The 25109-nt window shown below is 38.4% G+C and overlaps 1 protein-coding gene across 1 annotated transcript in view; it reads right to left on the bottom strand.

Moving 5' to 3' along the window:
- The window catches only part of LOC131980442 (piezo-type mechanosensitive ion channel component 2), a 108898-nt gene that overhangs the window by 2424 nt on the left and 81365 nt on the right, over positions 1–25109 (bottom strand). The window contains exons 30-52 of the mRNA XM_059344684.1: positions 23492–23560; positions 21386–21489; positions 21067–21165; positions 20088–20208; positions 19914–19988; positions 18994–19160; positions 17307–17497; positions 16176–16349; positions 14142–14882; positions 12862–13120; positions 12577–12759; positions 11541–11853; positions 9808–9940; positions 8365–8512; positions 8071–8282; positions 6957–7115; positions 6102–6249; positions 5083–5271; positions 3987–4079; positions 2918–3087; positions 2354–2488; positions 2044–2123; positions 1590–1776 (exon numbers count right to left, since the gene is read on the bottom strand). Coding sequence (XP_059200667.1) covers positions 1590–1776; positions 2044–2123; positions 2354–2488; positions 2918–3087; positions 3987–4079; positions 5083–5271; positions 6102–6249; positions 6957–7115; positions 8071–8282; positions 8365–8512; positions 9808–9940; positions 11541–11853; positions 12577–12759; positions 12862–13120; positions 14142–14882; positions 16176–16349; positions 17307–17497; positions 18994–19160; positions 19914–19988; positions 20088–20208; positions 21067–21165; positions 21386–21489; positions 23492–23560 — 4150 coding nt within the window. The remainder of the gene's footprint in view (positions 1–1589; positions 1777–2043; positions 2124–2353; positions 2489–2917; positions 3088–3986; positions 4080–5082; positions 5272–6101; positions 6250–6956; positions 7116–8070; positions 8283–8364; positions 8513–9807; positions 9941–11540; positions 11854–12576; positions 12760–12861; positions 13121–14141; positions 14883–16175; positions 16350–17306; positions 17498–18993; positions 19161–19913; positions 19989–20087; positions 20209–21066; positions 21166–21385; positions 21490–23491; positions 23561–25109) is intronic.

The raw sequence follows: 25109 nt of genomic DNA, 5'->3' as shown, positions 1-25109 counted from the left end.
CTCCATAACACTTGTAAAGAAGCAGGAATTTAAGGCTCGCTAATGTGCTAATTAATGCTAACAGTCAGAAAAAAACATCTAAATTTAATGTCACTAACTGTCTAAAAAAGTGACCTTTCAAAAATGAGCAGTGGTGAAAGTTACTATATTCGGATGAAGGAGTTAATCAGCACACTTAGTTAGCCAGCTAGTTGCAGAGTTGATTTCCTCCACTTTAATGGCTAAGCTATGTCCCTGTTGGGGCTTTATTTTAGTGATGTATAGCTAGGCCTACATAAACTTAAATCTTGTGGAGAATCCATACCTTATACTGCTGCCAAGCTGAAAGCATATCGTTAAAGTTATCTGTACTTTCAATATGAACGGACAATGATGCTTTTGTATATTCATTGACGGTTGAAACCAATACAGAAGTGCCTTTAATCTGCATTCTATTGAATAGCCAGCAGGGGGCAACACCATCGGTTGCAGAAAGAACAGAAATATGACCCTACTTCTCACTTGATTTATAAGTAAACATCCACATAATAAGTTTATGTTCATTTATTTTTTGCAATATTTCAAGAGTTTGCTTAAAATGAGCTTGACAATAAAAATTAAAACAATTTTATTTTGCTGCTTTCCTACGTTTTAAATCACCATGCGACCAAATGGTCGGGATCACTTGTGAAAGCTCAAATCACCATGAAAATGCAGTGAATAATCACTAGATGTATGTGCTACAGCTTTAGCCTGGGTATACCCATACTGCCTTGCACGCTCTAATTTAATTTCGAACCTCCATCCAGTCTGGCAACCAGAGCCATTTCTTAGCCCTGTTTTAGGGATCCAATCACAGAGCGGGGAGGAACGGCAAGACGATGACGTGTACTACTCGGCACTTGGAAGCTGTAGTTTTCTTGCGGATCCAACATGGCTGCTGCAGACGCGAAACTCTCTTTAGCTGTAGATGGTGTTTTAAATAGTTTAGAGCGAAAGTTGAAAGGCGAAAGGTCTCTCGGCGGCTCCGCTGTCCCCCGGCTCGTAGCGAGATCCCCGGTAGCGCCGGCTCGTAGCGCCGGCCGGCGGTCTGGCTACGAGCCGGGGGACAGCGGAGCCGCCGAGAGACCCGCAGCAGCTTGTTTATTGCCCATAAAATCAGTGGATGTGTGTGGCTGAATGACATGAGGGGGAATAAAGCGTGAAAATAAATAATCTTGCAGAAAGTGAGAACAGGAGAAGCAACGCAGCAAGCAACACTCTCTCACAGACACACACACAACAAACATCCATTTCTGTTGCTCTACTACGTCATCTGGTATAACTGATCTGATTGGCTAAGAGCTACCTACAGACGCTTTGATAGACATTCTAAGCGTCCAATAAACGGCTCCGGAGGATCGTAAACCACACCTCCTCTACGGAGAAATGAACGGTTGGTTTCCAGACCAAATCTCATTTGAGATTTGTCTGGTGTTAGCCAGGCTACTACAGCTTTGGATAATGATCGAAATGTAAAACATCTACTGAATGTAAACACAGTCCTTTCACTGAAACAATAACGTTGGACAAATCTTTTTTTTTGCAAATCACCACTTATCACCACATACCCATATCCAGCCAGAAAACCCAAGCTGGGTGGGCTGACTTGGTCGCTGAATACGAAGAGCTGCAGGACTGCTTCTGTGGTCGGTTTTATCGGGGCCCCCTGCGTCTGATTAACGGTCCACCATTCCTGGCGCTCCGTGCCGTTCCCATGTCGTTCTAACTTCAACTCTATGTTAAACATCTTTTCATCTAAAAAAAAATAAAATAAATAAAATTACATTTAATCAGAGTAAAACTAATAAGTAACTAACTTCTAAATATTTACAAAAATCGTATCTCCCATCCCCACCATCAGCAAAGAGGAAACTAAACATTTTAAACATAGTGGCTTGTACACAGATGACAAACACTTTAAGAATAAGTTTAATTTTTTTAAATGTATTTGACAGTACAAACCATTCAATAAAGTTAGTAAAAGTCACAGTCACTCCAATCCATACAGTTAAGGATGTTCACCTTTATAAAGTTGGTCAACAGGCTTGGAATCTGAGTCACTGGGGGCTCGAATATAACGAGGGAAAATTTCATGAAGGATCCTGCAGAGAAAGAGAGGCTGTAACTGCAGCAAAACACACATTATGCTACTTAGTTTTTCAATATGTTGGAGTGCAACCTTAAAAAAATATGTCTTTAATTTTGTTTTTGACTTTTATATAATGGGATGGTAAACTTTAAAGAGGAAGAAAGTACCTTGCTTGTGACTGACTGATACCTACATATCACATCTCAGCGGTAAAGTAGAAAAGTAAGCAGCTGATATACTCACACGTGTGATTGTTTTTCATTTTGTTCATGTTTTTCAGGGCTGAGAATCCTTATGAGCTCTTCCTTTGTTTCGCTTACTAGATTTTTAACTTTTTTTCCTGATGCTATTTCAGCCTTGGCACCAAAAGTGAGGTTTCTGTGATCACAACAAGAGCAGAAACATGCAGAAATTAATTTGAAGGATTTTTTTGCAGCTGTTTGTAAGCATACATTTTCAATTTGAAAAATTAACTAATTTATTTGTATATAATTAATTAATATGGCCGTACACCAGTCTTTGCGAGCAGCCTTTTATTAACAAAGTTCTGCAGAAATGAAGATAAATCAATTTAAAATAATAGATACAAAATAAATGCATGAGAAAAATAAGAAAATTCTAATAAAATGAAATATTTCAACAGAAATAAATAAACAAATAAATAGAGGAATACAAAAACAAATAAAGAAGCAAATTAAAACAGAGTTATCAATTTATGTCACATTCATTTTAAATATCATTATTATTTATTTTAGCAGCTTCCGCCCTCTATAAACAATATGAGTGGACAATATGAGGGAGGTTTACCTTTGCACGGACCAGGACACAGTGATGGGGAAATCCTCATCGCTTTTCAACATCGATATCAGGTTTTCTCTGCTGGGTGGACTGATGGTCCACAGAGAGTTAGAGCTGCCCTTCAGCTCTGCAATGGTAAGGTCTGGAGCCGTGTAGCCCTCCAGCCACTCCAAGGCTGTCTAACCATGCCACAAAAAGTAGTAAGATTATTAAAAAGGCACAGTTTTGTACTGTGTAGATACCTTTATGTTCCTGAATGGTAATAACTTTGTCAGAATCAGATCAATAAGTCAAACTCTTTGTTTCCTTTGAGTAAAATAAATTAATTGATTAAATGAGTAGATGAATGACAGAAAAAATGTACGTAAACTATTTTAATCAATAAAATCAATAAAACATTTAATCATTTTGTTAGGAGAAAACTACGGCATTCAACCCCTTTTCCTCTCTTTTCACATCAAGAAGTGTCGACAGAGGAGAAAACATAGGGTTAAATAATGTCCAGTCCTTGGGGTACAACACATCTGACCTGCAGCTGCTGAAAGGCTCAACAGGTGGCACACAATCATAGAGCAGCTTGATGGAAACAATCCTTTTATTTCTGGCGTTATCTGCTGTGACCCTCCAACAGCACCACTCCAATGTGCATGTGTTGTACCCAGGCAGCAATCCCCGGGTCTGAGCAGTGACGCAAACCAGGAAGTGCCTTAAGCTGCATTCTACCAAAGATTCCAACAGGGGTCGCTGACGGCGGTTGCAGAAGCATTTTGGTCCTATCTATCTCGATACAAAATGAGACGACTTCCCACTTGATTCAAGTCAGAAAAAATTCTCATGACAACACTATGGTCTAAACCACTAGTAAAAAATCTTCTTCAAGACAACATGATGTTAATTGTGTAAATAATGGTCCAATTTAGAAGAAAACAGAAGATAAAGAATCGCATGATTTGGGGCGTGGCTACCTTTGATTGACAGGTGGCTAACAAAGCAACTTTTAGAAAAAGCAACCTGGATATTTTTAATACATTATGAAGAGAACAAGCGACATCTTGTATTTATATTGTTTTGTACTTACATCATCATCTTTGTATAACGCTAGAAATTTTTTTAAATCCACTTCTGTCACGTTATGCAGTTGTTTTTGCTGAGCGCTCATGGTGAAGATGGGCTGTGAGGAGAGGGCATTGTTTGTGTCAGTAACAGCAATGAGGATTTCCTATATGCAGAACTAAACATTAAAAGGATAGTTTGGATTCCCTCGTTTGACGAAACAGGCAGGAGTACCGACGCATATGTTAGCTAAAGCAATTTACCGTGTGGACAGTAAATGTATTTTACACACCTAAAAAAATCATATCAGTTTAAATTCATGCCAGGTTATTTTAACTTGCTGGCTGTTATTTATACTACCTTCAAAGCCACAAGAATCTATTGAGAAAAACAGTAATTTTACCTTGAATAAAAAGTGGATTTGATGCTCTAGCACTGCCTCGTTCGGCTAGTTTGTTTGTGCTGTTGTGTGACTTTAGTGAATCCAAACTAACTCTTTAAAAAACCAAAGTCAGACAATAACACAAACAAACTAACCGATTGAGGCAGCACTCGACCAGCAAGTCTAAAGTTCTGCAAGGTAAAATTAATATTTTAATCAAAGGAGTCTGCTGGCTTAGGTAAAGCAGTGAAAATATTGTAAATATAGCCAAAAAGCAAACTGAAATAGATTTTTTAAGTGGCTTAAATAAAAAAATAAAGTGTCTGCAGTACATTATTTAGCTTCCGTGCACTCCTGCCTGCTTCTCCAAACTGGGTGCATGTGAACCACCATCTACTGTAGGTAATACACTGACTAAATAAGTATAAATACAACCACACTTCAAAAAAAACATTTTAAACCCTGCACCCAGAATAATCACACAACCTACAAAATACAATCCCAATCCTCTGGCTTCTCTCTTCCCACTTCAGTGCATTTGAATAAATATCTGGCTTTACCTTACTTACCTCACAATGAGTCACAGATTTATTTACTTCATCGTGATCTACTTGAACTCAAAGAAGGCAGGATTTCATTTCATTTCCAAAGGATTTGGTTTTGGGCACAGTTTCCCAGTAAAGCACTCGAGAAGCTCGTTTTGGCTCAAAGGATTGAATAAAAGAAGCTGTGTCCACACCTGAAAGCCAGCCAGGGTGATTGTAAACGACACATCCAGCGGCGTGTTGATGACTCCAGCTACAGACTTAACGAGGGACATGAAGAGCAGCGGGAACCAGACGATACAGATCAGCAGCATTACAATCATGCCTCCCATCCCGTACTTCACCACCTTCTTCTTCTTCTGGCCTCGCGGCTGGGGATACCTCTGCAGAAAGATGAGATAAAGGATTATTAGACCTGCAGGGAAAAACAGCTGTTGTTTTGCACAGTGCAAATTCTCAGTGATAGTGGATAAATGTTTATTTTGCTATTCTATTAATTATTTAGTAAATCTATTGAGTTTAGGTAATTAATTGGACCAGGATTATAAAAATAAGATGAAACAAAAACTTTCAGGACAGGAGTTCCTTGCGGACTAACACAGGAAAGTCTGCAAGAGGGCATTATTTACCATAGTTAGTTAGTTATAACTTCTTCTTAATATTATCATTATTATTATCATTATAGTTATTACTTTATTAGAATATTTAATCCACTTTTGGGAAGACACAGACGGAAGCTGCCAAACGTGTCTTGATAACTAAAATACATTTTAAAATAAATAAATACAAAAAATTTAAAAAATAATCAAATGTATAAAAGAAAAAAAAACTAAACAGGAAAGGTAACAAATAGGGTAAATAATACAAAAGTTAAAAAAATGAAAAAATTATGACAAATATGAATTTATGTCCCATTTTTATAAATGTATTTATTTTTAATATTATTTTGTGGTACATCTATTGGCATGATAATGTTTTTATCAAGTCTAGTATTTATTTATTTTTGATTTTGGCAGCTTTTGTCCTCTATATTGTATATCCTTATTATATCTAATATACAGCTCATTGCAGAAACTGAGAGCCCAGCTAATCTTCCATTTTTCACTTCAACAAACCACAAAAGTAAATTTCAGCACGGATTCCAACATGACAGACTTTGGCTCTGAGAGCGATTCTTCTTCTCACACTAGACCGATGCCACAATGATAAACACCTTCTCAGACTCTCTCCAGCATTTGAGGATGAAGATGTGAGCGTAGATGTCCTCCACACAGATCCAGCTGGACAGAGACAGCGAGGTGTCCGTCCAAACCCAGTCCATCACAGCTCGCAGCTCCGTCAGGAACGGCACCAGGCGGAAACTACAAAAAACAGACAAATCTTTATTTATTATTCTGTTATTCTGGCAGAATACGAGACTGAAATACAATGAGATTGAGTATCTTCATTCAGAAAAACATGCTCAGGAATTTGTTCATTTTATCCAAGGGAAGGGCAAACAGAAAAATGCTATATATGCTTTCACACAGTGATATATTATTTTATAATAATGACTATATTGCCAACTGGGGGGTAGATATGTTTTTTGACAAGTTAAAGACTTTTATCCCAGTTTGTCTTTATTTTCCGTCCCACTGGACTTGTTTCTAGAAAGGATTTAATGTCTGATCTTGTATTATTTCAGTTTGCTGCAGTTAGTCTTTCCTTGCCGTATTTTTATTTTATTTCATTTTATTTATTTATTCTATTTATATAGTCATCTAGTTTCATCTATCGAGAAACTGGAAACAGCAAATTTTCAGTGCATTTGCTCAACTAATTACCTACATGTTTAATCAAATATTTATTTGAGCACGAGACTCTACCTTAGAACTAAATACTGACGTATACAAACAGAGATCCACAAAAGACCCTTAATAAATATCCAGTTTCCACAGTTTTGAAACAATAACTCAAGGTGTCTCCTTCCCTTCTTGCACCAGAAGCTCCTTGTCGACCCCCGACGTGACCAGAGCCTTGGACCTGTTTGCCCAGCTGGAAGAAATGAGACTTTCCCAGCGTAACTCACCCTTGAAACAGGAAGAGGTTGACATAATTGTAGCTCTTGGTGAGGAAGTTTCCCAAAACACGGGTGGGGTAGCCACAGCGGATCTGATAGGCCGACAGTCCGAAGTAGATGCACTTGACAAAATACCACATCTGAGCAACGGTGTTCTCGCTGAAACGCCTACGAAGAGAAGAGAAGTGAGACAATTTGTAAAATTTAAGGATTAAATAGTTTTTCATTTATGCACAGAACCAAGAATTTCAAATATTCTGGGGTTTTTTTTTGACTGCAAAGAAAAGTAAGAATGGACAAATTCTTTTCAGCTGTAAAAAAAAAGTTCATAATCAAACATTTTAAGATGCACAAGATCGTTTGATCATCTTTTTCTTGATTTGAATAGTAACAGAAAGAAGAGCAAGATTAAAGGCACAAAACCATACTTAAAACCCAGGATAATGCTAGAATCAGGGCACCTAAAATATTGAGCTTAAATCAAATAAATTAGGACATTCAATGACTTCAATTACAATGAAAAAATTAATTAATAGCCTACTTAACTGAAAAGCCATAGTTTCACCCGGAATTTAAGTTTATCAATCTTTCTTTTTTTGTGCTGTCCTTTTTTTATTTTTTATTTTATTGGCAATAATTTTAGATTTCCTTCCACTTCACATTTCTGACTTATTATCTCACTTGTTGACATTATAGTTGCTGTATAGAGTGAATTGTATATGCACTCTCTCCATAAAGTGGCATGGTTAGAAGAAGTGGCTTTCTTTGTACTGTTTTTCATGATTGCTGGTTTGTTTTTCCATGATGAAAAAAAGGGAAATTTCCATAAATAAAGTACTTAAAAAAATAAAATATTAATTTAAATAGCATATATATGGGACACGCATTTATATGGGATGGGTGTTTAATTCCTTTTGTATAAAACTAATTTAAAAAAAGATGGAAAATAAAAAGGTTTTTTTAACCAGTATGAAAATGACTTAATTATTATTAATTAAGAATCAAGTAAAATTGACTCAGTGAATCCAGAAAAAGAGACTCATTGTCTCATTGGGGCTCTGCTTTTAATTAAAGCTTTACAGTAAGCGCGAAACATATCTGAGATGAGATTTAATATTCTTACTTTTCTGTCATTCCTGGCAGGATGAAGAACATCCAGAAGTGGATGCCAAAAACCAGGATGACCTGGAAGATGACTTTGCCCAGGACAGACTTTCTAAGGTAGAGGGCCCGGTCCACCACCATGGTCCCAAACTGGATCAGAACCATGACCAGGAAAGGTCCCGGCACCTGATCCTCCGACAGGGACGACGTGATGTCTGCAGCTGAGTGTTTCTAACAAAAGGGATTGTAAATAGATGTTAACTCTGTCGGAAGGGATTTTGCTTTTATGAATTTAAACATTTTAAAAACTTACGCCAAAGGCCCAGAATCCAAACACGATGATGATGAAGTCGACTGTGTCTGCCAGGAACATTAGCACGTAGACGTCTGTGACGGCGCTGTACTCTGGGTGGATCAAGTTGTAAAAGAACTGCCTCATGGGAAGGTAGATCCCCAGGAATCTAGAAAGAAAGAAAAAGAAACGTTATTATGAACAAAGAAACTAATGAAAATAGGTAAATAGGTCCTGTTGCTGTCATCTCTCACTTAAACCATTCATACATAGAGAGAAAACTAAATGGATTTTTTTGTAGGCCAACCCAGAAGTAGCATCTCCATGGGGTCTAAAGAGAATTCTCCTATGGCATTTTTGCATTGGATTTTGGATCACTGCAGAAAATAACCTCAGTGGCAAACACATGTTTCTGATGCTAACACATTTTGTTCAGCAAGATAATCTACACCACAGTCGCATGACTCGAACGCCACTACCGTAGCTGGTTAGCTTGTCAGAGAGTGTTGAATGAGTTTAACAAGCTAGTGAATCCGTAGCCTAATAAATTACTTATTAACCTAATCTACAATCTACAAGAGTTTAAAGGGCTCTGGAAAAGACGACTAGAGGCTGTGGGGCGGACCATTTAGAGAGTTCTCGTTCGTGTTCGGAGTTTGGGAGGACAGACCCCAGGGTGCTAACATGCTAACTTACTTCCTGGTTTAAGGACTCCTATAAATCCTATTATAAGCAGTTATGGATAATGAATGTTTGAATTAAAGGATGTTTTTATTTATGTTTTACACAGCATCACAAATTTTGTGGAATCAGTGGTTGTACAAAGAAAACGCGTTCTAGTTTAGTTTGAATTAATTCGACTGATAAGTGTCAAAATACTGTTTATACATTGGTGAAAATGTACTTATTTAAGAGTGCCTTGATGAAATAAAAGCGTAGGTCTTTGAGCAGCAGTCTAATTTAACCCCTGGCATTAGTTATGTGGCGAGATTACAACAGCCTTTTGGTTGTTTTGAGGATTAAATCTTTGTATAAGAAATGCTATCTGTGGTTATATAATTTCATTTCAGTTGATGAGGATTTTATTGCATTTTTCTTCTAATGTTGTTTGTCTGTAACTTATTGTTATTGTCGCTGATCCTATTTTGAGAGAAAATGGAAACGACTGAATTATCTTTTTCTGTGTGTAGACGTAATATTTCAGAAACCACTTGTTCCGCTGTGATTAAATTTAGAACAATAACATGTTTTGTTGTCTGTTGCAGCACTTACAAAAATGACAATGACTGGTCTAACGGGAATGCTGTAATTAAAGGGCTAAATTTAGAATTTGAAAGGTTTTAGCTGTTGTATCACTGATGTCATTTTCCACTTTCAGTTCTCATCACTTCCCTCATAAGGTTACACACTTGGTGGCCAGGGACAAAAATAAAACTTTTATGAGCCAGATTTGCTTCATTGTACCGCTTAATGATGAAAGCTTTTCCTTTGAGGAGCTGCTCCCTCAGCTTCTCCATGATCATCTGTTTGCGTGTCTTCTGATGGACGCTGGCTTCGCTGCCGTCCTTGTGGCTGCTGTTGTGGGAAGTGGTACTTCCTGTGGAAACAATTTACATTTTGAGCTGTAAATGCACCGTGACAGGGCGTTGAGTCACAGATAAAGGCTGAGATCCACAAACACAAAGGCTGAAATCAAGGGTGAAGGTTAGAGGACAGAAGACAAGTTTTTTGTGATACAAACTGTGGCGCTCAACGTAAAAACTTAAGTTAAAGTTTTCTGGTTGATTTAAAAAAAAATATTTAGCTCACTTTTTACACATTTGAGACAGAAATGCAGGTAAAACAGCAAGATATATCTAACTATATGTTTATATGTAAAAAAAAAAATGTAGATGTTAAATCTATATGTTAAATCAATATCTTAATAATAAAACTAAATGTTAAAATTAAATGTTTAATCTGAATGTGAAATGTCAGATCCAAACATGAATTTAAATATTAAAAATAAATAAAAAAATATTTAATCTAAATGTTAAGTATTACATTTTAATATTGAAATTAACATTTAACATTGATCAGCCATTTAATTTTATCCCTCTGGATGTGGTGTAAGTCCGCAGAGTTTTAAAGCAACTGGATCCTTCCAAATCTACTGGTCCTGATATGATAGACCAATATTTCCTCGGGATTGCTGCAGATTTTATTGCAGACCCACTGACTTTAATCTTACTCTCTCCAATAATGAGATCCCTATTATTTGGAAATCAGCCTTTGTTTTTTCTTTGCTGAAAGGAGGTGACCCCATTGTTTTCAACAATTATAGGCCAATCTCTAAATTATGTGTTTTAGTAAAACTTCTAGAGAAACTGGTAAGTGAGCAACTTAAAGACACAAGACAGTATTTTATCACACAATCAATCAGGTTTTAGAAAACAGCACAGTACATCATCTGCAGCTTTAAAAGTGGTGAATGATTTTATCCAGGCATTGGATTGCAAAAAAGTCAAGAAAATATTTGATATCTGCAACATTCTAGCCCCTACTGGACTATGGTGATCTCATTTTATTATTGCAACTAATAAGAGCCTGTAGAAGTTGGACTGTGCGTTTCATTACTGGCCTTGGAAATCGCACACATCATTGTACTTTGTATGTCACGGCTGAAATGCCATCTTTGTACAGCAGTGTTCAAAATAATAGCAGTCCAATGTGACTAACCAGATTAATCCAGGTTTTTAGTATATTTTTTATTGCTACATGCTACAGCATTTGTGATATGCACGCTCTTAAGGCTGTGCAATTGGGCAATTAGTTGAAAGGGGTGTGTTCAAAAGTATATTATCACTATCACTACTATATACAAATATATATATATATATATATATATATATATTGTTGACATTCCATAGAACTTGTTGTTTTATATTCATTTCTGTCTCAAATGTGAGGAAAATTAAGAAGATATTCAAAATAAATCAGCAAGACAATTTGAACCAACATTTACTTTCAGTGCCCCACAGACGATTCCTATTTATTATTGTAGTTATGCTTATTACTGTTAGGAAGAGTAATGTTTTATAAGAGTGTTAATTGTTGACTTCCCTACATTCAGTTTCATGTTTGAACCTGTTGTGTATTTTTGTAGAACCTGTTATGTAGTTATTAGTAGTAAACAGACATTAGACGGGGATCTTCACCTCTCTTGGACCTCGCTGAAGAGTGTAGAGATCTGTGAGAGATGTGCGAGGCTCCGCTGGAGCTCTTGCGGCGTTGGTAGGTCTGCTGCTGCGGGTAGTGCACCTGGACGTGTCCTGAATCAATAGAAGTCCCAAAGTTTATGGACCTCAAGGTGTGAGTGGAGCTTCTCCCCTCACTGATCACTGAGGAGGCGTGCTCAGACCCCTTCTCACTCTCCTCCTTCTCCTTCCCCTCGTCCTCGGACTCACTCTGACGAGAGGGCTCTCTCTTCTCTTTCTCTTTGGTGTCGTCCTCGTCCCAAAGACCATGGCACTGGAAGTGGAGAAAAATGAAAAGAAGGATAAGTAGCTACAGTCAAACATTGTACAGTGCATCCCAAACAATAACAGTCAAAGTGTTCGGCCCATAAAGTTGTGCACAATTTCGTTTTTTCATAAATTGAGAAGAAAAACTGCAAGAAACGGATGGATAGAAATGTTTGTATTAAACAAGGTAATATCTCTATTTCTATCTATAATATCAGCATTTTATTCAACACTGAATATCAGCCAACTTGTGCTGCTAAAAGCCAAAAAACCAGGGATTCTTCCATAACCACAGATACATAATCAATAATTTCTTCTCAAATTTTGGCCTTTTTTTGTCTATCAATTAAATCCTAAAGTCCTAAAGATGAGATACGAAGATATTCCTTTATTGATCCTTATGGGGGGAAATAATTATAAAATAAAATAAAAATTAGAACTATAAGATACAAACAAGCAACAACAAAGACATTACATTCACTAGTGCTATGCCAAAAGCAGTGCAAGCATATATAAAAAAAAAAATATATATATATATATATATATATATATACACACAAAGACACACACACACACACACACACACATACATACATGTGTGAATACTTTTACAATTAAATGTTACCACTTAAAACACACAAATATTTAAAAAGCTGGTGTATTTAATAAACTGCATTGTTATTTTAATTTCATGATGTCTTTTTTATTATTATTGTATTTTTGCAGGAACCTTCAGAATGGATCTGTGGAAGAAGAGAGCCAGTAACTGGACCAGGTCGTAGTGGACGTAGCCTTCCTTCTTCTCCACTCCGATGATGTTTGGAGGATGATACGGCTTATTTTTATTTAAGGCCTGGCTCTGGTTGAAGGGGAAGAAGCCGAACTGGAAGAAGTACTTGATGACGATGGTGACCTGGAGGGAAGCCAGCAGCAACATCATCATGACTGTAACCACCTGTGGATTTGACTTTCTTTTTTCGATAAATGCTTTAAAAAGTTGATGTTTTGGCCGTACCTCGGTATAGACGATGGCGGTCATCCAGTAGCGCTTGCTGGGCCGGGGCACTGACAGCATGGCCCAGAGGAAGATGGTGGTGGGAAGCACCAGGGTGGCGCAGGAGGCTGACACCATGTGGTTGATGATGATGACCAGGTAGCAGACCATCTCTGAGTGGGCCACCAGCATGTTGTAGAGGGCGTAGCTGAGCTGGAGGATCAGAGGCTGCTTCTGGTAGAATTTATCTGACTGCTCCAGCTCCTCATCATAAAACATCCTGCACAGACACAAAGAGAAGGACTGATTTGGTGTTCGACTATTTTTATATTTCCAAAACAAGACAGAAATGAGAACTCCGATTTTACAGGACAATCTGACACTGACGGATCTGAGAAACAGTAAAAGATTTTCCTAGAGGTTAGGTTTAAACTTTGTGGTTTTATTTACAATCGCGAAAGAAAGCAAGCTAAAAGAAACTGAACTAAGACGTGTTTTGTCACTCCATTTCAGTTCTGTGGAAAGCGCCCCACCTGCATACACAAAAACACAGGGGGGTGAATTTAAAAAAAAAAGAAAATTATTTGTCTGAGTTACAATTTTAATTTTTGGTATTCTGAATACAGTCACTGACTTTAAAACACAGAAAAACTACTGGCATGGTTTGCATGAAACTTGGAGAAAAGGTGAAGCATGGTTCAAGGAAGAACCCTTAAGTTTTAGAGCTGATCCAAATCACAAGGTGGATTTACAAATTATTTTTCATTTTCATTAACATCATGAGACAGGGCATGGCCTTGGCGGAGGTTTTTTTTGTTTTTTTTGTTTGTTTGTTTTATTTGCTCTACAATGAATTTGAGGCATTTATAGTCCATAAGCACAACATCTCCTGATACCAGTTCCAATACAAAAATGATGGTTCCATAATTTAAACCATACTTTTGGATATGAATACCTTGAATTGAGAACAATGCCGTACAACAAAACCATTTTTATTAATTTAGTAAATGTGCCTTTCGAACTCATCAACTCATATGTTTCAACCATAAATGAAGCATAACATTATTTTAAAACTTTATGATTCAGGTAATATCTGATAGTAAAAAAGAATGTATTCATTTATTATTTATTATATTTATTTTAAATTTATTATAAGAATTAGCAGCTTTTCAGGCACAAACTTACATTTCACAACTTAAAGCTAAAAAAATTATCCCGATGAATCTGCAGCAAAGTGTCTGAAACGAATATTTATGATTGAACCTGTGAGGCTTTATGTTAAACAGATTCTTTGGACGTACTTGTTGAGCAGCAGTTCGCTGGCGGTCAGCTCAGTGGTCATAGAGGGCAGCATGATGTCCGACCTGCTGTCTGAGCGGCTGTCAGAGGTCATGATCATGCGCCTCTTCCTGTCCATGTCGCTCTCGTCATCGCTCACTTCCAGGCGGTCGAAGCTGACGGCCTTGCTGTAGCTGGGAGGCACGTCGGCGTCGGACGTTTTAGAAGCATCTGTATCGGGGGTGTAGAGCAATCCTACTCGCCCCTCTGTCTGCATGAAGTCCTGCTGTCCTCCATCGTCCTCGCTCCCAGTGGTGAAGTCTTTCTCCTGGGCAGAAGGAGCAGACTCTGCCTCCTGCGGCCTGAGGGAGGGGCCCTCGTCTGGGCCGAAGGAGTCCCAGGGAGCCTCTTCTCTCTCCTCTCTCTCCTGGTCTTGTGGTACCTCTGCTCCCTCCTGACCCTCCAGCTCCTCCGGGTCCACATCCCCCTCAACCTCCTCCCCTACCTCCTTCTCCTCCTCCTCTTGCTCCTCTCTCTCCCTCGGTTCTCCGTCACTCCAGCCAGCAGCCTCGGCCCCCTCACTCTCATCTAGCTCCTGGGACTCCCAGGGAACCTGCTGCTGCTGCTGCTGCTGCTGCTGCTGCTGCTGCTGCTGCTGCTGCTGCTGCTGCTTGTCTTCCCCTTGATCCTGCTCATCCTCCACTTCTTCTATGGTGTCTGTGGTGCCCTGTCTGGAGTAGAGCGTGACACACTGGGTTGCTTCACTGTAGGGGACAAAAACAGCAGAGATTGTGAGCAGGGAAATTAAATGTTTGAAATAAAATCTCTCAGATTATTCAGAACGGAGCTGGGACGATCAACGATTCCATCGCAAATCAAGTTAAAAAACACTCAAATTAAGTTGATCCTGGTGAATTTCTATATTACGGACAATAAAAAAGTAGGACCTCAACAGTGGTGGAATGTAACTAAGTACATTTAATCAAGTACTGTACTTAAGTACAATTTTGAGGTATGTGTACTTTATATGAGTATATCCATTTATGTAACTTTATAGTTCTACTCCACTACATTTAGAGGCAAATATTTAACTTTTTACTACACTACATTTTGCTGCGAGCTTTAGTTACTTTTCAGGTGAAGATTTCACATAAAAAAAAGATGATCAATTTGAAATGATTACCCCTTTAAAATTAAACGACATAACAGTATACGTGTAGTATTTTAAGTATATTAAGTCATTGAAATGACCCCTACCTTGATGACAGTAAAATCCTGCTCACATAAATGCATCAATAATGAAAATCTAATAATACATTGAAAATATATAAAACAATCTGAGTGTGTCCATTCTGCATAAAGAGTACTTTTACTTTTGTTACTTCAGTAAGTTTTGGAGGACTTTCACTTGTAGTGGAGTAATTTCACAGTGTGGTATTAGTACTGTTACTGAAGTATAATGCATGTAATATGAATAAATTAACGGATATTTATCTAACAAATGTTTTCATAAAATGTGAGCTAATTTATAATTTTATAAATTCCATGGTGTAATATTTATCCCACGCATCACTTTTAATTATGGAAATAATATTTTTGTAACAATAATTTCATGATTGGGATGGTCAGCCTTATTTCAGGACAGTTTACATAAATCATATTTTAAGATGGTTTAAGACGGTGGTGGAAAAAAGTAAAGTCCGAGCCCTGTATAATGAAGGATCTCAGTGAAGAGTGAAACAAGAAAAGTGATGTTTACTTCAAGCCTTAAAGGCCGTTACTGAGGAGGAACAGACCAAACTCTGTAAAATTGCTTTTCATATCACGGTTATTGGGTGAAAGACGTGCCTTTCAAGATGAGAAAACCACATGCATTTATCTTGGGTTTCTGGCAGGATGTAATAAACAAGACGGGTTATGGAAAAGTCATGCAATGATAAGCATTAAATTAAAAATAAACAAAAAAAGGATTGGAAGAAATCTTCTGATAAAACAGGAGTCAGGAGGTGAGATGATCCTGTTCAGGTGTGTGTATGGGTGATGCAAAGGCCAGGCACCTGGACACGAAGCTGCTGCAGCTGTCCATTGATGAATTGGACACGTCCATGCCGCACATCTTACGCAGCTTGGGCCTGGCACGCTCGCTGGTTTTGGGAATGCACTCGGGCATTCCATCAAGGTCTTCCAGGGTGGATTGGCGAGAAAACAGAGTGGTAGCCTCGGTGAAGGCGCTGGGAGTGGAATGATTAGTGATGAGAAGGATGAGATGAGATCCATGTTAGGTTACACAGACACTATGTGTAATAAAAAACATTTGTCCGGAAAAATGAGCAGGAATAAGATGCCTGTGTCAGAAACATGAGATGCAGCAAAGAATGAGGATGACATGGACTGATGCGATGTTACTGAACGACCTCACTAACATCAGTGGCTGCCTGAAAAGGTTGGTTCACCCAAAAAGCATTTGCATCTTCTTATCCTGTTATCTAGCCATGCAGATAGTTTTGGTTTTATTGGCCAAGGGTTTGTATTTCTGTCTTTGAGAATTTTTGCCTTCAGTATAAAAGAAGAGAATGGGATATTGGGTTCCAAGAGCATTTTAACTTCCTCCCACTTATACTAATACTAGTAATTATACAGGATTATGACCACTCATAAATTGTGTTTGCGCATAAAGACACTTTAAGTGAACCAACCTTGTCATGAGTCGATCACGATGCTTCATGTGGATTTATTCAGAAACACCTATGTCATATCCACATGATCATAAACGTACACAGATTATGTTTTTTATCACTTGTTACTCGATTATGCACAATACCTCAATTAAAAAACATGAATCTGAGGAATTGTGATGCAGGAAAACTAACAAATTAATGCATGGCTGGAGAGAGCATACACATGTTGCATGTCCTGTTAATAAAAAACAGTTTCTTGCTACGAAGTGTTAAAGTTCATGGGTTTAAACTGCTTTGTTCACATTTGCTTACCCTTAAGACCCTAAAAAACACTTTATGTCTCATTCCTGTGAAGTGAAAGGTTAGTTTTTTAAACTTACTAACTAAAAGGAGGCCGAAAGATCAGGAAGGTAGATGTTATGAAGCTAAAATCTATTGTTTTCCCACACAAATATTTCAGGATGGGGACACACTTGATCTCCCGTGTCTCATTGCTGAGGCTCTGTGTACCTGGAGCAGCTGTCTCTGGAGGCTGTGGAGTCCTGGCTCTCCATCGGGTAGCGTGCTCGCCTTCTTCGCCTGCTGGAGCCTGAGGCCGACTCGTCCTCACTGAGCGGATCCATGCTGGCCTGCCTGGACATGTTGAGCCTCATGGCCTTCTGATAGTAGACATGGATGCTCTCTCTGGACGGCACATTGCCCTGGTGGGAGGAGAGGACTTAGTCAGTCACTGGTTTTCTGATGAAAAAGTCCTGAAGTTAATAGAGATAGAGTAAATAGAGATACATTCCTGTAAAAAAAACAGGCGGCAACCTCCGGGTCTGAGCTTGGAGGCAAACCAGGAAGTGCCTTAAGCTGCATTCTACTGAAAATTCCAGCAGGGGGCGCTAAACTTGGCTGCAAAAACATTTCCGTCCATCCATTTCGATGCAAAATGAGAAAACTTCTCACTTGATTTATCACCTCAGAAACATTTTTTAGGACAACACTATGGTCTCAATCGCAAGTAAAACATCTTCTTCAAGACAATTTGATGTCAATAGTTCTAATAATGGCCCAATTTAGAAGAAAATAGAAGATAAAGAATCGTATGATTTGGGGCGTGGCTACCTTTGATTGACAGGTCACTAACAAGGCGAGCCGTCATCAGGAGAGAAGCAACACAATGCATATACACGGCAACGTGTCAAAACCGGTTTGGTCTTTTAACTTTGACCCTTTCACACTATATTTTCACTTCACAATGACAGTTTATTTGAACGTTTTGTTCATTAAAAATGTCTTGTTCAGCGTTTGGTTGGACTAATAGACTCAATAATAGAATCCAAGGAGTCGCTGTTTAGTTTTCGGAACATACATTTTTTTTTGTTTTTTTGCTAGCCAAAACTAACATCCCAGTTAATGCTAACATGAATTAGCAGCAGCTTCTCTCAGTCAGGTTGAGGTGTAGAGAGGCTGTAGTCAGTGATCAGATCCCTCGCGCTCTTCCACAGTCCAGATATGTGCTGTGTTCCAATACCCATACTTCCATGAGTACACTTAAATGCAGTACACTATCCGCACTCACAAGGTACACAGATTTCAGCAGGTGAGTGTTGTTCCAAATCTAATACTCCGTGATGCACTTACCGGAAATGACGCTCGCGACGGCCGCCGCGGCTCGTCACCCGCGAAAAACTTCCGGCTTTAAACGGCGAAAAAAATATCCTTTGTGTTGTTTAATCTTTACTTCTACAATCCGGCAATATGGCTCCATTAACGCAGCAAATGTGGAAAATGCGCCGGCGTCGTCGGCCGCCATTACAAACATTTTTTTCGAGCTGAGCGGCTCTGACTGGCTCCGCCTCTTCCGCTACGTAGACAAGATGGCAGCCGTTGAGTGCGTATAGTGTACATCGTTCCACACTCAGCGTTTTGACCGTTATGAGTACAACATCCGGGTCCTTTAGGTACACTTCTTTTCACCGCGATCGGAATCGGAACACCCTGCGTACTCAAGCTAAGTACAGTGAGTACGGTAAGTATGGGTATTGGAACACAGCAATGGTCTGTTCCCCGTATCGGAAACAAGATGGCGACACAAGACGGCGAAAAGTGTAACGCTGAACTCGAGGCTTCCAACGGGCAGTCCACAAACCAACGGGTGACGTCACAGTCACTACGTCCATTTCTTATACAGTCTTTAATAGAAACATACCTTTTTGACCTCTCTGGTGAGCATGCAGCGCTCTATTCGCAGCACCGTGGAGATGTCGATGTACTCTCTGCACATGTCATTCATCCATTTGGTGAAGCTGTCCACCGTCGTCTGGAACAGCACCCAGGTGAACTTTATGATGTTGAACACTCGCTTGATGACGTTGTCTGACATGACACAAAACGATCACATTAATATATATAAGATATTCCTTTGTTAGTCCTACAACGGGGACATTTTCAGTGTAACAGCAGCAAAATGTGTATATAAAAAACAGAAACAAGCAAAATTAGGAACAACATATACAATATAGACAGCTGGAAATTGCAGTATTACAACAAGAAAAGTATTTATATTGCACAGTGAGTAACATATCTGATTAAAGGATTTACATTTTTGATATTTATATGTAATAGCTGTAAGAAACAATTGATTTGTAACATGGGGAAATAGTGCAAACTGACATTATCAAACTTCAAAAACAATATAATCTTTATTCTACCGATCTGCCTGGAGAAAAAAGACCACCAATGATATAAACGGGGAAAAACAGGCAAAACTCAAAACAAATTGAGTCAAAAACAGGGAAAATAGAAATGAATTTCATCTCTGCGGATAATAACTAAGTCAGTGATCTTTTACACACACACACACACACATATATATATATATATATAAACAAACAACAGAAAACAACACTGTATGAAGGTAGTAAACATATAAATAAATACTTGGATTATACTGCATGAGTTGTGTGAACAGATGTTTTCATATAGAATATAGAATAGCCCCCATTTACTTCAATTTGAAAAATCAAGTTTTGAAGAATTCAAGTAACTCTTTTAAGGAGGTTAAAAGAGTTTTTCTGTAAAAGCACAAAATCAAGTCACCATGAAAACAATGGTTAAGAAGAAACCAACCTGGACCTTCAGCCTTCTTGTTCTCATCTCCTTTTTCTGCGTCTGAGAGCTCACCAACCTCGATGGTCACATGACCTGCAGAAGAACAGTGAAGACGCCGTTATTTACGTTCGAATAAATGTGAAATCCGTTGTTTCATGTGAGTTTAATGCATCTTTAAAAAAAGCCACTTACTACTTTTCTTGCTTTTTTTCTTTCTTATTACTTTGGTGTATTTTTTCCAAAACTTGCGTTTCTCTTTGCCTCGGGCCCTCAGGGCGGCTTTAGGGTCTGTGATCCAGGCGTGATAAAGAAACTGCAGAACAGAGACGGAGGAGTTTAGTATGGATGAAAGGCTGCTAAAAAGAGGAGGCACTGAGGTCAATAATGCACAAGTAACAATAGCAAAAAGAAATAAACACCAATTTGACGTGGTTTTGCAATTTAAAAATCTTTATATTGCTAGAGATCATTTTGGAAACAATATCTTAACTTTCTGCAACATATTTTTAATATGTAGATCATGAAATTAATACTTCTGAGCAGCAGACACTTACACAGCTTCCTTGAACGCACCACAAGAAAGCTTTTTAATTCAAAAGTTCAGTAAAACAGAATAAAACAGCAAAGATAAACTAATATTCTTGGTGATCTTTTGCATATGGAGTAATCTTAAAATTTAGAGCATGAACAGGAATATAGATGGAAGTATTGTAAAGAATTAACACTTTTTAATGCACTAAAACGTGCAGAATCACCTCTGTAACACAAAAATCAGAGATTAACTATGAGATTAACTGCAAATATTAACTGCAAATACTGTTCAGCAGCAGTAGACCAAATTAAAACATCAAACCAGACAGGAAACACCAAACATAACCAACATCATTTCAAAATAAAACTCCAGTTCATACAACCGACTTCAAGACAATTATTTACATGCAAAAGAGCAAAGGTCAAAGCATTTCCTTTCCAGTTTATTTTTGATTATTTATGCCAAATTTGTGTTTACTTGCAATATGGATAAACTCATGTCTCACTGTGAATCTGTTTAATGTTTGATTATTTCTGCTGAGGCAGAACACCAAACATGAGCTGGAAAGGCAGTGACTTTGTGACTGACAGATGTTGGTACAGAAAGCAGCTGTGTTAGTCAGTTAGTTGTGGTGAGTACCTTGCCTGCCTTCATTACATACTGCAGAATAGTTCTAGGCAGCTTAATGAGAGACTTGGGCAAAGCCAGAACAGCAGAGACAAACTTCCCAATAGCTCGCTACAGAGAGACAACAGAGTGGAAGAGGATTAGTAGAAAATAATTTCATATTATTAGAAACATCAAAGGTTAACTGTGTGAGGAGGCAGAGAATAAGAGAGCACTCCAAGATACTGAACAGGGGAAAACACATGAATTCTCCTCATTGTTAGTATTCAAAATCATTAGTGAGTTGTAAAAAAATAGCAATATAATTCAAAGAATCTGTGAAAAGTTGCACCTGAAACGCCGACTTCTTTGGCTGTTCCTCCTCCTTTTTCTCCTCCTCCTCCTCTTCCTCCTCACTGTCAGTTTCAAACAAGTAATAGTCTCCACTTCTAACCACTGAAGAGGCAGAGGGCGAAGTGTAATTACATTCAGTCAAAACAGAGGTTGAAGGCATTCATCGTCTTTTATAAACAATGTTAAAGTGCAGTTCAGAGATAGTTCCATCACTGAAGGGAAAAACAAACCACTTACCATTAAATACTATGTAATTCCCAACATATTAAACATTTAGCTGAGTCTACAGTAAGTCATGATAAAGTCACGTTTAAAGCAACTATAAGGAACTTTCATTTCAATTGTGTTGGTTTTGGCGCCCCCTGTGGAGAAAAGCGGTTGCATTTCTATGAGTTCAACCGCCTTGTGTTGTAGAGATCTTGGTCTAGCTGCACGTGCATTTGTTTTGTGAAAGTAAAATGCAACTTAAAATACTAAAAATAAACACTGTAGCTGTTTGCAAGATGTTAATGTTTCTTTTTGTGTTCATGCAAGATTAATAACTGTAATATGACGATTGGTGAAACTAACTAAACTTGGTTTTTAGCCACCAACGTAAATTCAGATATTTACATGAAACCACATCTCACGATATATTGACTTCACCCACCCTCTATCATTATCTATTTTACCCTTTTCTGTTCTTCTGTTAACTTTTTTCTGTGTGTCTTCGCTGATCATGCACCAGTATCAGCCACAACCACAAAATATTATGTCAAAAACAAAATTATTTGAAGAGAAATCGATTCCTGCTTTATTTTAATGGCTAACATACCACTCACAATCTAACCTCGCCTGGGAAAATATATATTTATTCATTTCATGTTTATTTGTATTGAGGCAGGTATGTAGCATTAACCAAAGCCATACGCCACAGCATTTATAGCCTCAGCTAATTTACAAATTAAAATGTAGGCCCAGTACAAATTATTTCCTATAATTTTGCGGGAAATTAGACCCGGTGACAGGGGATAGTGATCACTATAATAACCAATCTTCTTGCTTATGCATTTCTTTGCTTATGTAGTTATATAGAGGCATCAGTCTTAAACAGAGACTGTTTCATAACCCGTAAAAACTCCTTGTAGTTGCTTTAAAAACATCAGAGACGTGAAAGGATGAAACAGAAAACACACATCAAAAATAAGCTAGGATGACTGATATAACTATGAGCACAAAGCACAATGAAGGGAGTCGATTTAAGACTTATTCCAGTTGCCTTTTAGCTGCTCGACAGAGAAGGTGACTCCTGTCTACAGTAGATGAGTGTTAGAAGCAATGGGATAGACAAGGCTGACTTATGTCCTTGAACAGAACCGCAGTGGGCGGGAGGTGAGGGAGGATGCTGGGATATGGAGATGAAACATCAAATGACAAAGAGATAAAATAGAGAAATAATTTGAAAATGTCATGTGGGGGTGGAGTATGAACTGAGACATGAATTCAAACCAAACAGGCGACCTCCGTATCGACTCGGAAAGATTTTTCTATTCAGCCCAAAGAGACGTTAAAGGTCGTGATTTTAAATATTCGACCACTGGTTCAATTGTTCCTGCTGTTTTTTTTCTTTTCTCCTGTTTGGTGATCATGTCTGCAGGCAAAGAATGAACAAACCCTTCATCCTTTATTCCAGTACTGAGAATAAAGGCGAGTCGACTTCATATCTTTGCATGAAAATGTTTTACAACAGAGTGATTCTCTACTGTGGGCTCTGTAGGTGAGGCCGAGGATTACGCTTTAAACAATGTCAAGTGCAAACCTCCAGACATTAGTCATTTTCTCGTTCTTCATCGTGTCTATTTAAGGCAACCCTGCTCTGCACCATTTTATATATCATCTTGAAGCTGAAGAGCCTCTCCACACAGTGTACACGATGGCTACAGATAACAAGGGCCCTTAAATAGAGACAGAAAACAACCGAAGTCTGGACGGAGCAAAGCTACTGTGTGTTGGTGCCTTCAGAGCCCAAAGGCAGTATGGGAATCCTCAGCGTTCTGGTCAAGGACACAAGGGCCGATCAGAGTGGAGGAAGAGAAAAAAGAGGGTTTGTGGGGGGTCAACCTACTGGAAGCATGGTCAACCCACGGCCTCCACCACTGCTTTTTTTTGGTCTTGGCTTTCGCTCGCTGTGCTCCTAAAATTTCACAAATACATCAAGGCAACAGTTCATAAGAAAATGAATTCAAGGCATACTTTTTTTTATCTGATTAAAAGAGAAATTTGCCAACTTTTATGTGGATCTCCAATCAGTGTTGATTGTAAATTTAGTCGATTGGAGCAAGTGTGTGCTATATTGACCGAGAAAAGTGCAAAATCTGTTGTTCTTCCTGCATCAGGTGCCTTAATTGGATGTGACAGTGATTTAGTTAGAGGTAAGGAAGAACTTTGGGCTACTTCAGCCTGGATTTTTCTGGGAAACTCTAGATGCTGCTGAAAAACGTTCTTGTTATCTTCTCTTGTTTTCCAAAGCTACGTCTCCAAGAGCAGAATGGCAGCCCAAAACATGAGTGCATGAATGGATAAGATGGATTTTGCAGTGTTTTGGCTGGCTCTGATATTCAGATGTATTTATTGGAGCCAAAGTATGAGGCTGGAGAAATGCAGCGGAGAGAGGCGGAGGCAGTGGGAGCAGCAGGTACGATAACACCAACAGAACCCTCCAGAAGCTGAGCTGCTGACAGCAAACACAGACTGGTGGTGCTTTCGCTCAAATTGTTCTCCGCTGCAACAGAATCAGAATTATTCTGCTGTGATGAATTTTTGTGTGAGCAGTTTTTGTTAAATACTGTCCCAGAGAATGAGATACATTTATATTGAAAAGTAATCATGTGCCGTACAGCAACAGGCCTGTCACATTATCAGCATTTTGTTGTATGACATATTGTTCCACAAATAATTGCAAAAAAGGGAATTATTGTCATTTTAAAACAATTTAATGCTGCTGATATAATGATGTTCTGTAATAGATCGGTGACTGTTCAGGGTGTAGCCCGCCTCTTGTCCTCAACTTCCCTGCAAACATGATTTTGGATAAGCGGTTAAGGATAATAAATGACAGCATGAATGATATGATAATATAACACACCTTTTTAAAGTGTACTGAACTTTAATTGTGTGTGACACTCGGATACAAGATGAGAGGATGGAAGCAGCCTGATCAGAAAGTGTCTCAGCATAGCTTTTTTTCTTACTGTGCATTTGGCTTCGGCACTGCACCAAAGTCTTACATAAGGTCAGGAAAACCCTGCTGTTGGCTAAAATGTTGTTGGCATTTTTATGTAAATAATCATGCACGTAAACACAACAGGCGATTTCGACCAACATGACCTCGATTACTTTTTGCTGAGCATGATAAGTCGATATTATAATTATTGACAGGCCAATACAGCAATCATCAGATAAATAAATAAAATAAAATAAGAGCCTACGTTTTACTCCTTATTAGGACAAAGGTGCACTGGACGCCTTTATCAGGAAGATAAACTGGCAAAGAGAACCAAGACCAGCAGGTCTGAAAGGCTAGATGACCACTGAGTAAGTTATATTGTTACCTAATGCTGTTTTGTTGAGTTGCCTCTTTGCAAAATGCTATAACAATTTAAGCTGGGCTTTTATTGTGAAAGGGGAAAAGCTGTAATGTCAAAGACAAGGTGGTAATTAAAGAGTTGTCTTGATTCAGGCTG

Source organism: Centropristis striata, chromosome 11 (assembly GCF_030273125.1).
Source record: "Centropristis striata isolate RG_2023a ecotype Rhode Island chromosome 11, C.striata_1.0, whole genome shotgun sequence".
Lineage (NCBI taxonomy): Eukaryota > Metazoa > Chordata > Actinopteri > Perciformes > Serranidae > Centropristis > Centropristis striata.
This window is presented reverse-complemented; position numbering and strand designations above follow the sequence as displayed.